The following is a 22,977-nucleotide window of genomic DNA, read 5'->3' as shown; positions in this document are numbered from 1 at the left end:
TGCTTCGAAGTGCACAAACCCAAAGCCTTTGCAGGCTGGTATCACAGGGCGAAATGAAAGACAACAACAAGCAGTTGCACGTGGGCCCAAAGAGAAAAAAACAATTTTTTTTTAAATTTGCTGCTGCCCGAGATGAAGTGAGGCCCAATAGGGTGTCAGGTTGGACCAATAGGGTGTCCTCGCTGCATGCGAGGGTTGGGGGTGACAACACCAAAACGGCGTCGTGGGTTTCTGGGTTCCAAGGGAGCTACTGTGCTCCGGCTTGATTCGCAGCTCGCGGCTCCAGTGGCTCAAGCTGCTGGTGGCTGGCGGCTTTAAGCCGCAGCTTGCTAGATTTAAAACCTTTGGAAGGTTTGACAAAACACTCACGGTACTGTTCAATTTTAACAAAAAACCACATTTATACCTTTCCTTGGTACTATTCATTATACCTTTTAAAAAAAAGCTTTTCATTAAAAGGAAAGTTTTTTTAGACTTTTCGTTAGTTTTCGTTAGTTTTTGTTTTTTTTTTTGTTTTCAATTCAATTCACAACATCAATTCACATAATTGCAAAATTATGAATAATACATAAGCAATTTATTTAAAATCTAAAATTCATAAAACGTAAAGTTGGGTTATGCATTATGGTGAAAGTTCATGCAATCAAGGCTGAAAAAAAATATCAAGATTTTGGAAGAACTTGGATTGCGTGATGATATTTATCAACTGATTTGTAAGGGTTCATTCTCAGGATTTCAGCTTTTCTTCTTTAAGGCTTGTATCATGTTCAACACAATAAAAGTAAATTGAATCAATAATAGTATATGAATTCAATAAAATCAAAATTTAATCAACTAAGAATAATTGAAACATAATACCTCCCTGATTAAAGATGGATGAATTATCTTTAGTAGCGTCAAGAGTGTACTGATAACTCGTTGTATCCTATATTTAACTAAGGGAAAGGAAGGGGGTGCACGACATAGAGAAGGGGATGGAGAAAAGGGCTTGAGGAATTTTATAGTAATAAGGAGGAGAGAAACTTGCTCTGCAAGTAATATAAAGTTTAATAGAAAAGCTCTTCTAGATCCCAAGGATTCCTAATTTGTCTCTGTTTAGGATTTATACAATTACACAATGTATATCATAACAAGTATATAATTTTTATTTTGGAAAAGTATAAAATATAAACAAAATAATCTGTTTTGGAGTTTCAATTATAGAGTAAGGTTGGACTGTGAAACTTTTAGAGTTTGAATAGTATGAAGTTATGTCATTTTAAAATCACATCTTAGAGTTTGAAGTTAGGATTGAAGATACTCTTAGTTATGCCGTCTTCAATCATGGAATTAGCCTTCTAAAAATTAATATTTTAAAGGCGATTTAGGGATGAATTTTTTCATCTCCAACCATGCAGGTTTATATTTGATTCATTTTCATATTTTATTGATTTTTGTGACAAAAATGAGCTTGCCAGCCAGTGGCCTACATGCTGCTCGCACAAGAACTCGATTTCCTTTCGCCCTTGGATGGGTATGTAAAATTTTGGCCCAAAAATTAATAGAAATGAAAAAGAAGAAAACGGGTCAAATGACACACGTCACATAGCGCAGATGGCAGTGCTCCATTTGCAATTGTAAATTATGCTTAACATCCAAGTCTGCACAATTACAACTTCCAACCGACGCAACACATCATCATCTCCCTCGGAATCATCAACGCTTCCCTCCCTCCCGAATTCTCAGCCAAGTTTCGAGCTCTCTCTCTCCTTCTCGGCGAAATGGCCGAAGATCAAGAATCGACGTCGATTCCTCTGAGTCAAGCGGAGAATGGTGGTCCGGATCCCGAAGATCCAGCCAAGTCTCCCCCTCCCTCCCCCAATTCCTCTACTCGTAAGGTCTGATTCGATCTCCGCCCTCCATTCTTTTCTCATCCAAATCTACGGATCAAATGCTTGACATTGTATTCCAAGTTACTCTAATTTCCAGATAGTTTTACGATGTTGGATTTGTAGTTAAATTCATTAACTACAAATGTTGCCATGTTGGTAGGCTGAAATGGGTGCTAAATAGCCCAATCCAGTCCTTGTCCAGAATCAAATGGCGGCTTAAAGTCCAATTAAGCTGTTTGCACCAGGGTTCAAATTTAATTCCCTCATTTCAAATCCTTCCCTCCATTTGGACCGTTAATGTCGTTATAATTAGGATGCTTAGTTCATAAACAAACCAAATGCACCCGCCTTGAGGAACCTGCTCTAGTTCCATTGTCCACCTAGACAATCGTTTTCGCAATTTGAGATTTTTGTAATTTAAATGTAAGAATCAAAGTGATATCTTGTTCAACATGTAATGTTTGTGTCCAATCATTTTCAGGCTTGCTGCTTTGTTCTCCAAAGTTGGGTCTCAAAGAAGTTTATGACTGGATGGTGAGAATTTTACCTGCTCTTAGGTGCAATTCTCAATCATTTTCTCATGATTTCTTAAGCCTAGCCGTGTCTTGAATTGCTTGCAGTGTGGTGCTTTTTCCTGTTGCTGTTACATTCTTTGTTACATGGTGGTTTATTCAGTTTGTTGATGGTTTCTTTAGTCCACTCTATGCTCAGCTTGGCATCGACATCTTCGGTATGTTCTTAATGAATTACTAGTTTCCTTTTGTTGAAAGCCTCCTCTAATAAAATGAGGAAAACGTGAGGATAATGGTTGGGACCTATGTGTATTGTGGACCCTGCCTCTATTAGGGAGATGGTTTACGAAATGTGGTCTCCCTAGCATCACCTTAATTAATATTGTAACATAGAGAGAGTCAAACACAAAGAATTTGCAGGCTAAATTTCATTCACTACATAAAAAGGTAGAAAGACTAATATATTGAATTTTAACTTGACTCCTCCATAAGAAAAAGAAAAAGAAAAAAAAAAAAAAAAAAAAAAAAAAACCCTCAAAGCAATGCAAAATTGGTGCATTTGCTTTAACTGAGAACTTGGATGTTCCTTTTTAAGGTGGCAAAGTTGGCAGAAGATAATACAGCAGGTTTTAGAAAGTGCAAAGGTGATTACTTAGACCCAATATTTGCTTGTCTACTGCCATAGGAACTTTTAATATTTGATCAAGCCCATTGTTCAAATCTCATGCATGGCAAACAGCATTCAGTTAATTGTGGAGCTTCAGTGTTGTAGGAACAATTGCGGTTGTATAAAACTGAAGGTTTTAATTTGTAAAGCCAAATTAGTTTTAATACAGATTTCATAGTTTATTCGTTTCCTTTTTATTATTTTTCCCTGTTCCTAGTAAGGATTGCTTTCCTGTTCTTAGAAAGATTAGGTATTAAAAATAAGAACATGTTCTTTGTAATTTAATATAGCCACACTTGATTGATGAATGAAATTATCTCTATATTCTAAACCCTGATCTCCCCTTCTGTACTAGATTTTTCTTCGGTCTATCTATTTGTTCTCTGACTTCTTATTCTGGGTTCCTATATTTTCTTATAATCAGACCTGGTACCTCTTGTTTTCTAAGATCTCTTTCTGATTTCTAAATTCGGATTACTTGTTCTAACTCACCTTGGTAGTTCGCCCTGACTTTTCATCTAGTGGGGAAGGATAGGGGTTTCTTGGGCTTGTCACTTGACATTGACTGGGATATATGACTTGTTATGGGGGTTCTTTTTATGTGTTGCATTATAATCTTACAACTGAACTTTTGAAAATGGTTGGTTTTTTCAATGCAGAAGCCTGCTGCATCTTTTATTGAAATAAGCTTGAATCTCAAAGTTTTTTTTTATTAAATATATTCACTAAATGTGTAGTCTCTAAATTTTGACTTCAGCTCATATTCTGCTTTAATGCGTCGCTCAAAGTGCTTTTTTTTTTTTTTTTTTTTGCAGGACTTGGATTTGTCACATCCTTATTGTTTGTATTCTTTGTTGGCGTCTTTGTTTCATCATGGATGGGTGCCACTGTTTTCTCAGTCGGAGAATGGATCATAAAGAGAATGCCTTTTGTTAAGCATATCTACTCCGCCTCCAAACAAATTAGTGCTGCAGTTTCTCCAGGTAACAGTTATTATCTGTAAAAGCTTGGGGACTGCATATATTATATACTGTTATGTGAAGGGATATATGAACAAGAACTTGTACAAACAACATCCTAGCTTATATATTGTTGTATGAAGTTATATTTAGCAGGGCTGTAATTACACTGAAATCATGTACCCAGTACCAGCTTACCAAGAAAATTGAAAAGAGGATTATATATTAAAATTTAAAAAGAATCAATCCCAGCTTGTTGTAATATGGGAATTTTTCCATCTTTCACGAAGGAGACAAACGAATACAACATTTTCATGTTCAATTTTAAATAAAAAACTCCTTTCAAAAAAAAATAATAATAAATAAATAAATAAAAAACATTAAATGCTCTAACTATGAATATGAATCCAGAAATAGACCGGTTTTATTGCACCCCTCAACTTCAATAGAAAATGCAATGTCTCCTTGCCATATGTTAGATGGTGATAACGTTTCCTGCAGAAGATTCTGAAGTGAATCGAGGAGTGTCTAAACTTTATAAAGCAAGGCCTTAGAAATCATGTACCAGTGTTTACGAGATATTGGAAATCTGGAATATTTGCATCCTCCGCTGAAATGTTTTCCTTTATTTAGATTTGTAACAAGCTGTTATTGACTTCCATTAATCAAATACACAAAAATTTGGGTTACATATTATTACTTATTTCTTCTCCAAGGCTTCAAGGACTCTTAACTGTTTGGGTTTTCTGTTTTTTTTTTTTTTTTTTTTTTTTTCTTTTCACATTAAGTATGAAATTTCCTGACTATATCAATGACATTGTCTTCCTTTGAATGATTTTTGGCCTGCCAAATTCTGGTAATTCTCTCACCGATGAGCATCTACTTTGGTAGCATTTATTTGGTATTCATATGAACCGAGCTTGGCGATTGGGGGTTATGCTAGGTTGATCTCTTGTTCTCGTATATGTTAACATATTCAACCTAGCTACTGAAAGAACTAGCAGAAAAGTTTAAACAAAAAAAAAAATGGAAAACTAATGAAAAAGACTTGAAATGTTTTAGTTTTAATAAAAAACCATATTATAAGTTTTGTTTAATAATTAGTAAAAGGCTCATATTAAAGTAGTCCAACTAAAAATGGCCCAACTATAATAAATTATGATTTGTTGATTTTACCCCTAACTTTTTTAGGTTGAGTTCCAGATTTTCGTCATTAATGGAGTTCATCGTTGTTTTGCATACCTTCTTCTTTTTCTTTGAAACAAAAATATAGATCCTCATGCTATTTAATTTATATTTTGTATTATTTCGTTGAAATGTGATCGTCGTTATTATTTATAGTGTATTCGAGGTATTGTTTTTTAATTTTTCTTCATCAATGGAGTTCATCGTTTGTTTATCCAGAAAATAAATTTGAGATCTGCATGCTATTCAATAATAACGACGGGTCACTGTTTCTGGACTGTAAAAATAAATTGTTTCTACAATCTAAGTCACTCTTTCTGGATCCAAATGAAATAGACACACTGTTTCTTAAATGTAAACTAGAAAATAAATAGTGAAATTCACTGTATTTGGATTCAAAGCAAAATAAGCACCCTGTTTCTAAAATATAATCAACTGATGCATGAAAGAAAAGAAACAGTCAAAGGTTAAAGCATAGACTGCTTCTGGAATTTAAGTAACTGTTTCTGGATTTTGATTCTTTTCTTTCTAGATACAGTGTTTGTTTGTGCACAGACAAAACAAACATTATATCTGATTTTTTTTTTTCCAGAAACAGTGTTAGTTTTGAGTACTCCAGAAACAGTTTTATGTTTTGGTTTTTTTTTTTTTTTTTTCCTAGACACTTTTTCACCGGTTTCTGCCATTAAATTTCTTTGAACTTGTTTCGGCGACTTTGTTCCGATGAATGCTTCCTTTTTCAACTTTGATTTAGTTGTTTTTGAAATGGGGGAATCGTGTTGGGTTGAGGTTGGTGAAGAGTCAGGACAATATTGAATCATTTAGGGATATTTATGGAAGTGTAGATTTGTAGCGGGTTGGGCTTGTAAGTTTGACCTGTGGACAATAGTTTTCGATGGTTTTGTATTAAACTTTGAGCCCTTTTGGTTAAATAACATTTTAGGATGGTTTTTGGTTAAATATTTGTTGGCCGAAGCCCTTTTCGTTAAAGCTCCCAAAAAAACAAGGATATATTAAATATCAATGTAAACATAATAACATTTTCGGATTGTCCATATTTAGCCAACTTTTTTTTTGCCATCTTATGGATATTAGATACTCTTTTAGTCGTCCTGAAAAGATAAAATAAAGTAAAATACACATGTATTCGTTTAAATACATTGTAAATTTCTTTAAAATCAGTGCTAGCTCTTGACGGCTGTCAAGGGATGAAAAAAATTTCTACTATTCAAACAATGTAATTGTGTAAATATACTTTAAATTGGTATTTCAGGGTTAGAGCTCCTTTTTTCTTGCAGACCAAAATACTACAGCTTTTAAAGAGGTGGCAATTATCCGTCACCCACGTGTTGGTGAATATGCTTTTGGATTTATTACATCAACAGTCACCCTTCAGGTTCTCTTTCTTGCAAATTTCTTTATTACTCATTCTTGAGTCCATCTAAGCGAAGTGTTGTGTTTTCCCTTTCCCCCCTGAACTTTTGTAGAAAAGGCCACATCCATTACTTTAATGTGTTGTTGGATTAGGTTTTTGGCATATAAGAATAAGACACAAAGCTTGAACATTTATAATTGTTTAATTCAATTGTGATGAAGACCAGGATAAATTGTATCTCTCTTTGATACCAACCAATTAATTGAGCAGTGAGAGAGCATGGGTTGGACATGGCATTTGTGATTCAGCGGCAGTTGAAATTTATTGTTTACAACCTCTAGTATCCATTGTCCTGTATGCCTTGATTCCTGTTTCTTTGATTTTCCTTGGATCCTTGAAAGATTGCTGGATTTCGTCCTTAGATAATGGCAATGCAGAAAGAAAATTCATATTTTGTGTAGACGCATGGATAGAAGTTCGATTTGTTTGATTTAGTTTTCAGATATTAGGAATTTGTGGTTGGAAATTGCGGGTCATTTGTTTGTTTTATTTATATGAACATGGGGTTTTAATTCTTAGGGTTTGACTCTTTTAGTTCAGTACTTATGACTATTATTATTTGATTATTTAAGTATTATGGGATTGCCTCTATAGCCTATGGTTAGAATTTCAGACAATTTACATACAGATTGAGGATAAAGATATATGGATCTAGTTGTACTTTTTCACATCTCTTCTGTTTTCTTTCTCAGAGAAAATTGGAGCATTAGTCCATGAATTATGACCGAATTGCAGCTTTGATCCTTAAAATACAATTGGCATCTGAATTTGAAATATTGTGGAGCACTGAGCCTCGATGCCAATTGTAATGGATTATTAATTCAGGGACAAAAGCTACAATTCAATCACAGTTCAGGGACCATTGCTCCAATTTAGTCTTCTCCTTTTTTTTTTATATCAAATTGACATCAAAGAAAATGGTGCCCAGCATCATCCTAGAAGAATCCTCTTGCCTTGTTCCCAACATAAAAAGTCAGCTTTAGGTGGCCTTTGTGACACCAGCCACTTAGTGCAGTATCTTTGAGTTTGATTCGTCAAACTAACACTAATCTTTTGTTCACCTGTTGGTTTTTACTGCAGAGAGATAATGAAGATGAAGAGTTGTGTAGTGTGTTTGTCCCAACAAATCATCTATACATAGGCGATATATTTCTTGTTAACTCCACAGAGATCATAAGACCGAATTTGTCTATCCGAGAAGGCATAGGTATGTTTTTTTTTCTTTTGTTCCCTACGTCAGTCCAAAGAAGGGCCTTCCATAGAGTCAGGGATGGCAATTCTTGTTCTTGGGTCCCTTGTTGTGTCATTTAGAGCTCACACCATACATTAGTTACCCCAACCTGACCTATTTGATTAATCATGTTAGTCTGACGTATTTGATTAATCATATTAGTTAGAATGCGAGCGTCTAACCCAAAACCAATTGGCGGTGGGTGGAGAGGTCCAAGATCTTCTAACACACCCTCTAGAAAATGAAACTTTAATCATGTTTCATTATAATTTACCGGAAATTTTGATGATGTTCAAAAAAAGTTGCATTATGTTCCCAATTTATCCCCTTATAGAAAATCTAATCTGCATGCCAATGGATATCAAACATGCATTATCCCCATTTTAATTTTTGGATAGACCGTCTACCAATTCATACGTAGTTTGTGTTCAGCAGTACTTAAGTAGGTAGTCGGCCTATAATTAACAGATGCATGTGGGAAGTTGTATGTCTGCTGTTGACTGAAGGTTTCCCTTCCTAGTGTCAGTAGTGTGTACTGGTGTAACTGAATGGATCAGCGTTAAAACTACCAAACATTGAACTTTTGGATCCTCTTCAGATTGTTGTTGCAGTAGTACTTAAGTAGGTGGTCAACCTATAATTAACAGATGTAAGCGTGCGCAGTTGCATGTTCGCTTTTGACTTAAAATTTGCCTTCCTAATGTGTAGTGGATTAAAAGAATGAATCGATGCAAAAACTTTTGGTACCAAACATTTAAGTTTTGAACTATCATTAGATTGCTCTTACATTTTTCCTTCTGCCAATCATCCAGAGATCATTGTGTCTGGGGGTATGACAATGCCCCAAATCATTTCTCCTCAACAAAGGATTGCCCAGCAGAACGAGAAGATCCCTTTGAACAGAATAAAGTGATTGCATCAAACACAGGCGTTCTGGTAATTGTACGACTTCTATTATACGTCTTAGTCTTCTCTGTCTGCAGGAATGTTTGAGATTAGGTTGTTCATAGCGGCAGGCTTTATGAAGAAATATTATGCTCTTGCCAGTTCTATAGTTATACTCACATTTGGAGGTGCATTTGTATCAATGATGTATGTTTGATGTTTACGAAAAATGCTGGAGACTGAACAACATGATTCCTGTTGTATATAATTTTCTCATCACGAAGCATCCTTGATCTTCGAAGATTTCCTCCATTTCCAGTTGGCAGCGATTGCTGCGTTTTGTTCATGATGATGGTAGCTATTGGTTTTTATTTGTAGTTTGGTAAAATTGGAACTTTCATGTGACCTTCTATGTTTGCACTTGTGGAATATGAGTTCATTTGTGATCACCACTCTTAACGCATGCGACCTTTTTCATAGGCGGATGAAAAATCCGGCCGTTGGTGGGAGGGGTGGGAAGGAGGACGAAGTCAAATGATTATAGGTTGAAAAGTTTATGGGTTAAAGTGTGTTTATTAAGAGGGGTGTGATGCCACTAACTACTACGGTTTGGTGGTATTTCTCTTCGCTTAGAAGTGAGAGGTCTTAGGTTCGAATCTCGTAGATGATGAATTTGATATCAAATTAGGTTGTCCATTGTGTAGTTTAGCCTAACTAGGACTAGGTAAAAATATCGATGTACTAAAAAAAAAAAAAAGAAGGGGTGGGATAGCTACACATTTTTTGTGTGAAAAGTAATAAAGGGTGTATGGATAGCACACCTCTATTAAGAAACTGTAAAATAATTATATAAAAAAAGGTGAAGTGTCGATTTAGTTCTTGAATTATCACATGAGGAAATTAGGTTCCTGAATTTATTTTTCAGTAAAATAAGTTTCTAAATTCATTAAAAATTGCTAATTTCATTTGTATTATCATATCAAAGTTATTTTATCCAGTTTTTCATCAACTTAAGTTACTTGACACGCTTTAAAGTGTAATACCGTCATATTCTTGCCTATAAGCCCTTAACATTTCATATAAGTTGTGAATCTAATGACTAATTTACCTTCCAAAGTTAACTTCATATACTATTTTTTTTATGAAAATTATCAATCTACTCTCCAATGTGTATCACATGCAAGTAATGTGACTTAAATTGACGAAAATTTGAATATAATAGTTTTGAATATAATATTAGGGATGTAATTGATAGATTTTTATAATTCAATGAATGATTTTTCTGAAAATATAGTTAGGGACCTAAATTCACTTAAATAATAATTTAAAAACTAAATTGGTAGTTCACCCTAAAAAAACCTAAAAAAAGAAAAAAGAGTTGGTTTTTTTTTTTCAATTTTTTTTATTACAATCAATATTCTATATTAAAATAAGGGTGTTTTTGTATAAAATCAATAAAAAGTTACAATATATCAATAATATTTATGTTAATTATAAATAGGTCAATCATTATTACATCCCACATCGTCCAGGAGAGTGGATCCTGTAAGCTTTATATGTATATTCTCATCTCTACCTAGCACGAGGTCTTTTGAGAGCTCACTGACTTCTAGTTCCGCAGGAACTCCGAAGTTAAGCGAGTTCGAGTGAGGGCAATCCCAGGATGGGTGATCCACTAGGAAGTTCTCGTGTGAGTTCTCAGAAACAAAACCGTGAGAGTGTGGTAAGGGCCCAAAGCGAACAATATCGTGCTACGGTGGAGTCGAGCCCGGAATATGGGGGGCCCGGGCCGGGATGTAACAATTTGGTATCTAGAGCCAATCTTTGGCGGGAAGTATGTCGACGAGGACGTTGGGCTCCTAAGGGGGGTGGATTGTTACATCTCACATCGCCCATAGGAGTGGATCCTATAAGCCTTATATGTATATTCTCATCTCTACCTAACACGAGGCCTTTTGGAAGCTCGCTTGCTTCTGGTTCTATAGGAACTCCGAAGTTAAGTGTGTTCGCGTGAGAGCAATCCTAGGATGGGTGATCCACTGGGAAGTTCTCGTGTGAGTTTCCAGAAACAAAACCGTGAGGGTGTGGTAGGGGCCCAAAGCAGACAATATCGTGCTACGGTGAAGTCGAACCCGAGTTATGGGGGGTCCAGCCCGGGATGTGACAATCATGCATTATGATACTTAAATGCATTTAAAATAAAACAAAAATTACAAAATATCTCATTACAGTTGTCACTCATTTCAACTGACAAGTCTGACAAACTCTTAGCTGTCACCCACTTCAATTGACAAGTCTGACATACGCTTTCTCATATTTCCATATTTTGGAATAAGTCAATACGAATTTAGACACTGCGTTACCATGTCTGTTTCCTGGTTCTGTTTTTATATTTTGATTTAGACGTTGCATTGTAGTGTTCGTTTCCTTATTCCCTTTTTTTCATGACTCATCGTGCGACTCTTGATTTTTACATTTGGATTCAGACACTACGATGTAGTGTCCGTTTCTTGGTTTTATTTTTACATTTGGATTCAAACACTGCAATATAGTGTCCATTTCTTGCTTTTCTCTCTCCTAACATTTTGATTTAGACACTGTAGTGTCTGTTTTCTGGTTTTGTTTTTACGTTATTTTTATATTTGGATTCAGACACTGTAATGCAATGTTCATTTCTTCTTTTCCTTTATTTTTTTTTATTTTTATTTTTTTGTAACATTTTGATTCAGACACTACAATGCAATGTTCATTTTGTGGTTATGTTTTTTTTTACATTTTGACCCTTTAAAATGCGAATTAAAACTCAACTCTCATAACTCCGAATTCAATTTCGTCTTCGCCTACACCTTCGTGTATATGAAACTAATTAAAGAACTAAGAAGGTATAAGAACTTAAAATTTGACAAGGCTCGATAATTTAATCAAAACACCTAACTAGTGGCATTTTGGTCATCAAATTACTCGAGAATAAAATACAATATTTTTAGGTACGAGTTGTAACATGTTTTGAGCAAGTTTCAAAGCCCACATGTGCTTAATCAAGTCATGATAACATTATTTGTTGATGTAATTCGAATGTATGGTGTGGTAACACTAAATGATCATGTTGTGGTAATGTTGATCTCGTTCTATAAGATCGTGCTAGGCATGTTCTTCAGTGCTATCATGGGCTTGATAAATTCTAGCTTTTGAATTATTCACCGTATCTTTGTCCAAATCTTCTTCATTGTAATTATACTTATCTTCCACAATCATGTTATGGAGGACGATGCACATCATCATGGTGCTTCGAAGTGCCCCATCATTCCACAGTAGAGTAGACCCTCTAATGATTGGCGAACGAGCTTAAAGTATACCAAAACACCTCTCCACATCTTTCTTGTACCCCTCTTGCTTTGTTGCAAAGGTTTTTTCCTTTGCTATATATGGATTTGCTGATGTCTTGATAAAAGTGGACCACCAGGGATAAATTCCGTCAGCTAGATAGTACGCCCCCGAGTACACAGTACCGTAGATTTCATACGTAATTTGAGGCGACTCTCCCCTCAACACGTCGTTGAAAATAGGTAATTGATCAAGAACATTTCATTCATTTTGAGTTCCTGGAACACCTAAGAATGCATACCAAAACCATGTATCAAATGATGCAATCGCTCTAAAATCGTTGACCCTACAATGCATGTATTTAGTCAATACTTCCATGAACTTCGGCAATTTTTCCATTGCCAATACATGCAGTCAATACTTCCAATCATGCCAGGAAAACCTTGACCCTCAGTTTTTGAGGTCTGTTGGTGTGGATCGATGAAGGTACTATGTGGTATATGAATATTCGATTGTGATGCGGAACCTATTACGGGACATAAGAATAGTGGATTCTCCAATCCTCAGTATCTCATCAATCGCATCTACAGATGCCCCATACGTAAGCATTTGCAAGGCAGCCGTGATCTTTTGCACAAGAAGAAGACCTAAATTATTCGCAGCATTCTTCTTTTGTACAAATTAATTATCAAGGTTGGAAATAGCAACCATGATTTTGTTAAACAACTATGGCCGTATCCTAAATCCTCTACGAAAATAACTTGCCGGGTAAAAACAATTTGGAATAAAGTAACCTTGCATCAGATTCTCACCTTAGGTTTCCCTGCCTCAGTTGAAGTTGGGTGCACGACCAATGCTTAAGCCACTTGCTTCTTGGTTGTGGTGACTGACTGCTGCAGTCACTTGCACCACTTGAAGCGTTGATGCTTCTCTACGCCTTTGGTGTTGGGCACGTCTCCTTATTCGTTGTTTATCTTCTCCCTTGTCTTCTTGTTCTTCTTTCTCATGCAACCTTCTCAGGTTATCCATTGTTGAAAGTACTTTGTTTTGTAAAAATCTACGAATTATGATGAGTAGGGAGATGAAGGAGGCTTGGTGTGAGTATATCTAGTGGTTTGAAGGTTTTTTATGGAGAAAAATGAGAAAATTATAAGATTGGATAATGACATGTGACACTACATAAATGTTCAAGAATCTTACAAAAAAACTGATCGAATTTTACTAATGAATAATGACACATGACACTATTTGAATAGTCGAAAATTGTAGCAACTACGACATGAATGCCCAAATTGGCTACTCTGGGCTTTGACCCATTGCCAAAGAAAAATGGTACGGACTCCCTTGGGCCTTTTAGAATCCAGATTAGATTTATAGAACAGCAGCAGCGACCAACCAAATCCTTTCCAAAACCTTGGAATTACAAAACTTTACGAAACAGTTACACCGTTTGATTTCTTCCCCTTGTGCTAAACCTAGGGTTTCGACAAACCCTAGCTCGGAGAAGATTGGCGAGCAATTCTGGAGCTAAGGATGGACTTCGACGAGTACGAATACCTGGAGAAGACTGTGCAGGAGAACGACGAGCGGGATCCGAAGAAGAAAACGAAGAAGGAAGGCACCGAGAAGAGCTACAGGAAGAGAGAGGTTGACGACGTCGTTTCGGTGGGCGGCGAGGAGGACGATATGAAGAGCAGTAAGAGGTCAAAGGCTGAGCACGAGAACGGGCGCGAGAAGGATCGGCACCATCGGACTGGGAGGGAGAGGGACCGAGAGAGCGAAAGGGATAAGGAACGGGATCGTGATCGCGGCGAGCGAGAGAGAGACAGAGAGAGGAGTAGCAGAGACAAGGACAAGGACAAGGAGAAGGATACAGATAAGGACAAGGAGAGAGAAAGAGAGCGGAGGGAGAGGGATAAGGAGAGAGAAAGAGAGAAGGAAAAGGAAAGAGAGAGGAGAGATAGGAGAGAGAGGGAGGACAGACACAGAAGAGAGAAAGAGGAGAAAGAGAGGTCTAGGAGGAGCGTAAGCCGCTCCGACCGCGAAGAGAAAGAGAGGCCTCGCCGAAGTAGTGACCGAGAAGATAAAGAGCGGTCTCGCAGAAGTAGGAGCCGCTCCGAGCGTGATAGGGAGAGGGAAATTAGAGAAAGGGAACGAGAGCTTGAGCTGAGGGAGAGCAGGTAATCTCAGATGAACGATGCGCTTATGCTTCAGTTTATTAATTTATGTTTGTTTGGTTTCGTAGTTTCATACCTTTATTGGTTTCTGGTAATTCTACTTGTTGCTCATCGGTGTCGTTGCTAATGTTTGGATCTGTATATTACATGGTAATGTAAATTGTTTTGTGGGAACAACATATCATGCATTGTTCCTACAATGTTTGGTTATAGTCTCAGGGAATTTAGTTTTTGGCTGATTATTCATTGTTATTTTTTTTTCCATGTCTTTCTGTGCTCGGTATTGGTACTGTTTCCTATAGATCGACATTGTACCCTTTTCTTTTTTCACTGTTGATTATTACTTGCTGCGGACTTAACTGTTTTGTTTTGGAGAAAATGTTGGATTTTTGTAATGAAGAATGTATTCAATTTCATTTAGTACACCGGATATTGTGTATCTCAGTAGTTTCACTTAATTATCAAGATTCTTGCTAATAGAGATTACAATTGGAAATACAATGATGAATAGGATAATTTCTTCTTTCATTGTTATTTTATGTCCAACAATGTCACTGAACGTTGATACCAAATGTCTCAAAATACTTTTGTTAATGGATTTGTCTGGCTTATGTAAAGTAATACTTAAACATTTCATTTGAAAGTGGTTAATTATAATAAAGTTTAAAATTATTGAACCATGACAAATGGCATTTAAATAGCAGGAGGTTTAAAGACAAAAAGGAAGCGGTGGAGCCAGAAGCTGATCCGGAAAGGGATCAGAGAACTGTTTTTGCTTACCAGGTATCTGGTTTGTTCTTCAGAAAGTTTATTATATCTGCAATAAATTCTTAGGCCAAATTCCTTCTGTAAGGTTTCTTAGAACTTATGGCGTTGGTAATATGATTACAGATTGGAAAATTATATTTAGTACATGTTGTTAATGGTTCACATCCACAGGAAAATAGTCAGAAATGAGCTGGTTAAAAAAACACGACAATATGTGACACATGAGAGTTCGTTTCAACTGTTAGAATTTTAAAATCAAGTTAGTTTTTGTTCAATTTTAAAATTTTAATTGAACCTAATTTCCGAAGTTGTGGAACCTTAAGATTTTCATTTTGCAATATATTTGACTATTTTTTGTTTGGTTAATAATCTGGTGATGACAGATGCCACTGAAGGCAGCTGAACGAGATGTTTATGAATTCTTCTCAAAAGCGGGCAAGGTTGGCTTAACTCCATTCATTCTTTCTTTTTTTTACATTATTGGATGTTTTTTCTTCTTACTTCTCCTAAGGAATATGTTATATAATAGTAGCAGCATACACATGCTATGCATGTGTAAGTTTTAACTATTACAGAACTTTTTTTTGGTTAGAAAAAAAGAGAAAAGTTAGTATTCATAAGTCAGTTTAAAATAAAATTACTACAATGCTCTTCATTTTAAAAGTAATTATTAAGACTCCTTATTAAAATAAGGAAAACTTGATGTAACCAGGATTTTGTACCTTTTTTCCTCATTTTATGACACCTGCATGAATTATGATTCTGGTTACTTCTACATATCTAAGAATAACTTCAATCTTGTTGCAATAGACGCTCTTCAAATTGCATGTTATTGAGATTCATTTGCTTCCTGTTGCAGTACATGCTCCTCTGCCTTCAGTTACGACTAATATAATGAGTTTCTATTCTCTCAACATTCTGTGTATGTGGGGTGAGTGAAAATGTACGAATGAGCTGTGTGGGCATCTTATGGACACCCCAAACTAGGTGTCCTATCATGCAGTGTCAATATCTGAAGCCTATGTATAAGCCAATTTTCTTTCAAGTACATAAATTTCTAAGTAAGCTGACACTGTCTAATTCTTTTTCTTTCACTTTCAGGTGAGGGATGTACGCCTGATCATGGACAGGAATTCTAGACGGTCAAAAGGAGTTGGGTATGTGCATTTAAATGAAACTGTATCATAGACATGTGTGTGTTCTTTGTAAGATAGATGTTAGTATATCATCCTTTTAGAATCAAGTTTAACTGTATTCTTTAATAAACTAGCAATGCGATAATGATGAGGGATGGTGGGAATACTTTGCACTCATGTTTAATCAATTCATGCTGCGTACTCAAGGTAGATGACAGAAACCTATTTTATATCCTTTCCTGCTTTCTTCGTCTTCGTGTTTTGTGCTATAAGGGCTCCATTCTGAATCCCAGTGCACCTTTTCAAAGTTCTCATCTAATGGTCCTTCCATTTGGTGATATTTATTTTTGATAGTTTTTTTTTTAATTGGTAAAATTTATCATGGTAGGGTCAGTGGAGAGTTTTATCTCCATTTCCCTTGGTTCCAGTGTTTCATAAACTCCCAGTCTGGTTGACATCTCTGTGATCTTCCAGTCCTAGTTAAGGCTACATTATATATGTATAATGTATGTTTGTACATGTAAGTTTACTGTTTGTGATTCGGATCTTCATTATCAAACTTGTAGCTTCTAGTGAACTAGAAGAGACTTGCTTCAAATTTCCCCCCATTCTGCCCTATTCTTTTGTATTCATTAATAGATCAATTTTTAATGAAATATTTGTTGTTTTCTTTATTTTATTGTGATGAGCTAACATTTTCTTTTATGAGTCATCAGATTCATCAAAAGAAATTCAGCTTGAGCTCTATGCCCTAGAGTTTTTGTTTCCCTACATATCTTGGATATATGCTTTGTAAGTTTTGATTAGAATACTTATGGTATTGTATATTCCATCAAACTTACTGTAAAGGCCCGTTGATATTTGCAGGTATATTGAGTTCTATGATGCAATGTCTGTGCCAATGGCTATAGCTCTCTCTGGTCAACTACTTCTGGGGCAACCTGTAATGGTGAAACCTTCGGAAGCTGAAAAGAATCTTGTTCAGTCCAACGCCACGAGTGGGGCTGCAGGCGTTGTTGGGCCATATGGTGCGGTTGATAGGAAACTGTATGTGGGGAACTTGCATTTTAACATGACTGAGACTCACCTTAGAGAGGTATTTATGCTCAGTTCTTCTAGGTTTAATGTTCTAATATATATTTATATGTGTGTGTGTGAATGAGGTTTTTATAGAGTAAATATTTATATGTAAAGGATAAGGAGATGAAGTAGACCAAATAAAAAACAAATGAAAAGGAGGGAGGTGTAACTCCCCAGTATATATTTATTTACTTAAATACCTTTTACTTTTTTAATCTAAAAATATTTTTTACGAATTTACCCTCTTAAAATATGTGGTCTATTAGCAATTTAGTAACCAAGGGTCTTTACATGGGTTTATGAAAGTTTCACCTTTTCACTTCTCCCTTATGTGCATATATACATATATAGATTAAATATGCGCCCACACACATACACACACTGATGTTTTAAAAACTTAGTAGGCTAGCCTGGGTGGTTTTCTCGGCAGGCCCATGGAAAAAATGCCATGCCTTAGTTGTGCTAAACCCTATATATAATTATGTATTTAAATGTAAGCTGACGTATATATTTGTAAACTACTGGATGGCTACATATGTGTACATGAGAAATGTATACTTTCACAACAGTAAACACAAAAGAAAGTAAGCAAGGAAGTGCTAGGCTATGATGAACTGTCATTCTGTAGGATTTATTATAGACACCATGAGTAGAATCATAGATAAGATTATTGAAGTATCACATTTTATGCTGTACTCAGGGTCAGGGAGACCGTGCTATAAACTAGGAGTAGACAGCAGTTGGAAATAGTATTCCCGATTTTGATTTCTGTTATATATTTTGTTATATATTTTGAGTTCTTTTTCTCACAACCATATATTTCTATGTTGAATGCTCAGATTTTTGAACCATTTGGACCAGTGGAACTTGTGCAACTTCCCCTTGATCTGGAGACAGGGCAGTGCAAGGGTTTTGGCTTTGTTCAAGTCAGTGTTTACTTCTCATTGTATGTTTAGACGATTTTTATGTTTGGTTGGTGCTTATATATTTGTTCGTTATGTTGATAGTTTGCTCATCTAGAACATGCAAAGGCAGCTCAAAGTTTGAATGGAAAGTTGGAGATTGCTGGTCGAACTATCAAGGTAGGCTTGTATTTTTTGTAAAAGTTACGATGGGAAGTTGAATATTTAAAGTTCCTGGTTTACTATGGTGGCTGCTTGTCAGCAGCTAGAACTTTGGTAGCTATTTTTTGTGAGGAATCATGGCGAACACTTATTTGACACTTTGTGTGTAGGTTTCATCTGTTACAGATCATGTTGGATCTCAAGAGGCTGGAGCAAAATCTGCAGACTTTGATGATGATGATGGTGGTGGTTTGGTGAGTTTCAAAATTTTCATTATGTTCCGTTCACGTATATTCAAAGGAAAAAAAAATTTGAATGTCAAATGAATGTGAATATTAATAAAATATTAGTGCGTTGACTAAATTTTGAGTGAAATATATTGATAAAGAGTATTTACAAAAGGGAATTAGTATTGCCACTCCAAAAATTTAATTTTGACTCCTCGTAAGAGTATTCTTTCTAAATATAGAAAGTTTGGAGTGTACAATTAGATTTTTGGAGTGCAAATAACAATTCCCTTATAAAATATTGTATCCAATCTTAAAGACACACCTAGAAAAAATAGGTTATTATTGATATCTAATACTCTACACACACACACACACACACACACACACACACACACACACACACACACACACTAGGGTTTAGGTCAGCCCTTGGAGTCTTTATTAACTGCATAGATATCTAATACTGTGCATGTAGTATTATATACTTGCATGTATGCATATTACTGAATAATCCAATTTTTACAAAAGAAACGTCCTCTCTAATGTTAAGTGCTTTTCTTTGCAGTCTTTAAATGCCCAATCTAGAGCACTGCTAATGCAGAAGCTGGATCGCACTGGTATTGCCACAAGGTTCGCATCCATATTTCCTCACTGGTTTCTGCTAATTATTTTGTTTTCCTATTTCTGATTGTCTCCCTTTTGGCAGTATTGCGGGGTCTATTGGAGTTCCTGGGCTGAATGGGGCAGCTCCTAATCAACGAGCTGTTACGTTGCCTATCAATGGTCAAGCTGCAGTCTCTGCTCCTATTCTTCCAGCAGCAGTTGCAGTCAACGAACCCGTTGGAAACCCCAGCGAATGTCTACTACTGAAGAATATGTTTGATCCAGCCGCTGAGGTCGGTGTTCTTTGCAATAATTGTTCACTCTCCTCCCTAAATAAGTTTGTAGTCTAAAATTCAGTATCATGTTGCAGAGGGAGCCAGATTTTGATGTAGACATTAAAGAGGATGTCGAAGAAGAATGTTCAAAATATGGCCGGGTGAAGCATATTTATGTGGACAAGTAAGTGCTTAAATGTGAATACTAAGCATGCAATTATTATATGAATGTCTTGTTTGTGTAATATTATTGCAAGATGCTGTTAAAAGTTATGAAATACTTTGCAAACTTGGGGATGGGCACCGTTTGTGTTGGGGGTTGTTAGGTTGAGGCCCAAGTTCCAACCAGTCTCACCTTACAGGGTGGAGAAAATTGGAAAGTAGAACTGACAAGGGAGGTTCAACTCTCACCCCAACCCAATTCAACAAGGGTCGGGTGTTCCGTTTGAGAATAGAGGCATTGAAACGGAAAGGAGCCCACTGCAAAACCATCTGAAATACATGGAAATATAAATAATTTTTAGTAGGTGCCTCTATTTCAAGAGAATAAATAATTTTTAGTAGAGGCCTCTATTCTCAAAACCCTTGTAACAATGAGAACTAATATAATTTTTGTTACGTTGAATATTTTTCAAGAAAATAAATAATTTGTCACATTGAATGATGAAATATTTTTATAAAATCCTGGCTAAGAAACAAAGAATCTTCTGTATTAACAATATTTATTTTGTTTGATAATATGAAAAGCTACTTAAGAGTACAAAGGCAGTTCTTTCCTACTAGATTCTACATACATGTGTTGTGTTTGATATGTCAGGAGGTAAATTCAAAACTGAATTAGTCTTTCTTCTCCTAATTTGCTCTGTTTGGATACAGAAACAGTGCTGGTTTCGTGTACTTGCGGTTTGAAGCTGTGGAAGCAGCTGCTGCAGCTCAACGTGCAATGCATTTGAGATGGTTTGCGGGAAGGCTGATTTCAGCCCTGTTTATGGTAACATGCCTCTCCCTTTCTGACGTCAAGTATGTTTTTGGTAACTTTCCATTTCTGATGTCAAGTATGCTTCTTGTAATTCCTGTGTGGATCTGAAAAAATAAATGTAAGGGCTCGTTTGGTGCAAAGGATTGGATTGAAATGGATCTCTCTAATGTCAAGGCATGTTACGGGAGAAATGAAGCAATTATGACCCACTAGAGGGTAGAAGATGTATTACTTAGGAAGATAACTCGTCCATTCCAATCTTCTAATCCACTTTAAATGAATAATCTACCTTAATTTTCCTTGAAATCGGAGAATTATCTATTCCGAGCCAATATATGCACCAAACGAGGCCTTAATACTCCAATCCAATCTTACGAGTGTGTGCGCACCTATAATTTAAGATATCAAGTATTCTTCTTGGACTTCTTTGTTATAGCACTCGGAAACTTTTCTGACAATAAGTTTGAGTTGACTTTGTTCTTAATTAAAAATTTCGTCAAAACTGAGGATGTAGTGTAGATCTTAGTTAGCTGGCGCTCCCTGTTAACTGTGAAGTTGATTTCTCGTTGCCGCACCCTTTTCTTTTGGTTTCGTTTCATGAACAATCTTGTTTCTCATCGGCTTTTGGTGTCTGCTGCAGCAACCACAAGTTTACCAGGCAAAGTTTGGAGCTTAAACCACTGCTCAGATGCAGGAACGGAAGAATCTTTGCGGACATGCATCGGGTGTTTTTAGTTCAAGGATGGTCTGTTTGTGTTCTAGGATACCAAAATTTCTAGTTTTATCCTACACATGTAATATTATTGCATCGAATGCATGACAACCGTGGAAAAATGTGTAATTTGTTCCCCAACCCTTCTTTTTATATTAATTAATGTCTAGTGGTCAATTAGTTATCCCGCTTAAGTGTTTTTCATTCCTGGACTCTAGATGCGATCATACAAACTCAGATGCATTGGGCTTTCCTTTTAACCCTTTGTTTTCTGGTGATTTTGTTCTTTGAGTCGAGTGTCACCCTCTTTTTAACTCAAATTTCTCGTCTCTGATTTGGGATTTAAGCTTTCTTCCTCTCTAATTGTTGTTTCTAGCCGCAAGTCACCGTTGAGCGGCCATTGCTATTCTGCTCATCTAGTGTTTCCTCTACGGATCTTATTTGAGGACATGCTTTAGCACTATTGGGTAGGATTATGGGAGCGCTCCGCTCGTGGTGTTGGTGGCTTGCTCACCCTTGCTTCATGTGTTGGATAATTTCCTTCATGTGGCTTTAGTTGACGGGAAGCATAAACAACTCCTCTGCCAGAATGCATTAAAACACATCCTAGTCCATGTAATGATGCATCAGTGTAAGCTATATAACCGGCATCTCTTTCAGAAATGATTTAACACTAGCGCAGTCGTTAATTGAATTTTTAATTCTTGGAATGATTCTTCACATTCACCAATCCAAATAAATTTAACTCCCTTGTGTGTTAACCTGGTCATGGGAATCCTTAACAAATCTTCTATAATAGCCGGCCAAACATAGGAAGCTTTGTATGCCATGTACATTTTTCTGCTCAATCCAATTCAACACTGCTTCTACTTTTGAAGGATCCACTACAACGCCTTTGTTTGAGATGACATGTCTTGAGAATTTCACTTCAGTCAACCAAAATTCGCATTTGCTTAACTTAGCATGTAACTTATTCTCCTTCAAAGTCTGTAAGATAGATAAACGTTCCTCATGTTCTTTCTCGGTCCTTAGCATAGATGAGAATGTTATCGATAAATTCAATAACAAACTAATCAAGGTAAGGTTGAAAAATTTGATTCATTAAATCCATGAATGTTGCTGGTGCGTTCGTTAAACCAAAAGGCATAACCAAAATTCGTAATGCCTATCGAGTTTGGAAAGCTGTCTTTGGTATATCTTCTGGTTTAATTCGAAGTTGATCATAACCAAAACGAAAACGAAGATCAATCTTTGAGAAATATCGAGCAACTTTCAGTTGATCAAATAAATCATCATTCTAGTCAATGGATACTTGTTCTTTATGGTGATTCTATTCAGCAAACGGCAATCAATACACAGCCTAAGGTTTTGATCACTTTTCTTTACAAACGGTGTAGGAGCACCCCAAGGTGATGTACTAGGCCGAATAAAACCCTTCTCTTCAAGTTCTTGAAGTTGCTTTTTCAGTTCTTTCAATTCCACTGGTGCCATAATATGAAGGTTATACCCTCCAACATCATTTGAGCGATTGGTCTCACATAATCAACTTTTGTCTTATCCAAAACTGAATCAGGTTTTGGAACACTCTTTCTCCAGCAGAGATAGTCATGGTCACAAATTTCTTAACACAATCAGTAATACCTTCAAATCGTTTGAGCAAATCCATTCCAAATATTACATTCAAGCTTATGATGCTGCAATATATCTCTTGTGCATGACTTGCACACAATCCACCAATAATGGAAATTTCATAAATTCAGACTCTAATCCCAAAGTGGATGCAGAATAAATGATCTTCTAGCACCAGGGTCTCTACTTTTTCCTTAATCTCAACTCTTAGTCCTTCTTCTCGCTACTCATCACTTAGGCTTGCAGCTATTTACA

General features: G+C 36.2%; 2 protein-coding genes across 3 annotated transcripts; both read left to right on the top strand.

The window, feature by feature from the left end:
• The first annotated feature begins 1,598 nt into the window (after positions 1 to 1,598).
• On the top strand, positions 1,599 to 9,046 carry LOC137747091 (protein LIKE COV 2). Its single transcript, XM_068487105.2, has 7 exons — positions 1,599 to 1,877; positions 2,353 to 2,405; positions 2,492 to 2,601; positions 3,866 to 4,033; positions 6,493 to 6,590; positions 7,710 to 7,836; positions 8,673 to 9,046. The coding sequence occupies exons 1-7, from the start codon at positions 1,761 to 1,763 to the stop codon at positions 8,771 to 8,773; spliced, it is 774 nt and encodes a 257-aa protein (XP_068343206.1). The 5' UTR covers positions 1,599 to 1,760; the 3' UTR covers positions 8,774 to 9,046.
• A 4,414-nt stretch (positions 9,047 to 13,460) lies between these two features.
• On the top strand, positions 13,461 to 21,277 carry LOC137738438 (uncharacterized). 2 transcript variants are annotated; one of them, XM_068478075.2, is made up of 13 exons: positions 13,461 to 14,249; positions 14,948 to 15,029; positions 15,398 to 15,454; positions 16,116 to 16,171; positions 17,018 to 17,246; positions 18,070 to 18,156; positions 18,238 to 18,312; positions 18,465 to 18,548; positions 19,090 to 19,154; positions 19,231 to 19,420; positions 19,498 to 19,586; positions 20,279 to 20,393; positions 21,022 to 21,277. In XM_068478075.2, the coding sequence occupies exons 1-13, from the start codon at positions 13,603 to 13,605 to the stop codon at positions 21,055 to 21,057; spliced, it is 1,812 nt and encodes a 603-aa protein (XP_068334176.1). In that variant the 5' UTR covers positions 13,461 to 13,602; the 3' UTR covers positions 21,058 to 21,277. The 2 variants fall into 2 exon arrangements, with proteins under 2 accessions (XP_068334176.1, XP_068334182.1); XM_068478081.2 differs by having other exon boundaries at positions 13,462 to 14,249; positions 14,951 to 15,029.
• The last annotated feature ends 1,700 nt before the right edge of the window (positions 21,278 to 22,977 follow it).

The sequence above is a fragment of the Pyrus communis genome, chromosome 15 (genome assembly GCF_041283825.1).
Source record: "Pyrus communis isolate YQ-2024b chromosome 15, ASM4128382v1, whole genome shotgun sequence".
Taxonomy (NCBI): domain Eukaryota; kingdom Viridiplantae; phylum Streptophyta; class Magnoliopsida; order Rosales; family Rosaceae; genus Pyrus; species Pyrus communis.
Note: the sequence above shows the minus strand (reverse complement) of the source record. Positions and strands in the feature narration are given on the sequence as shown.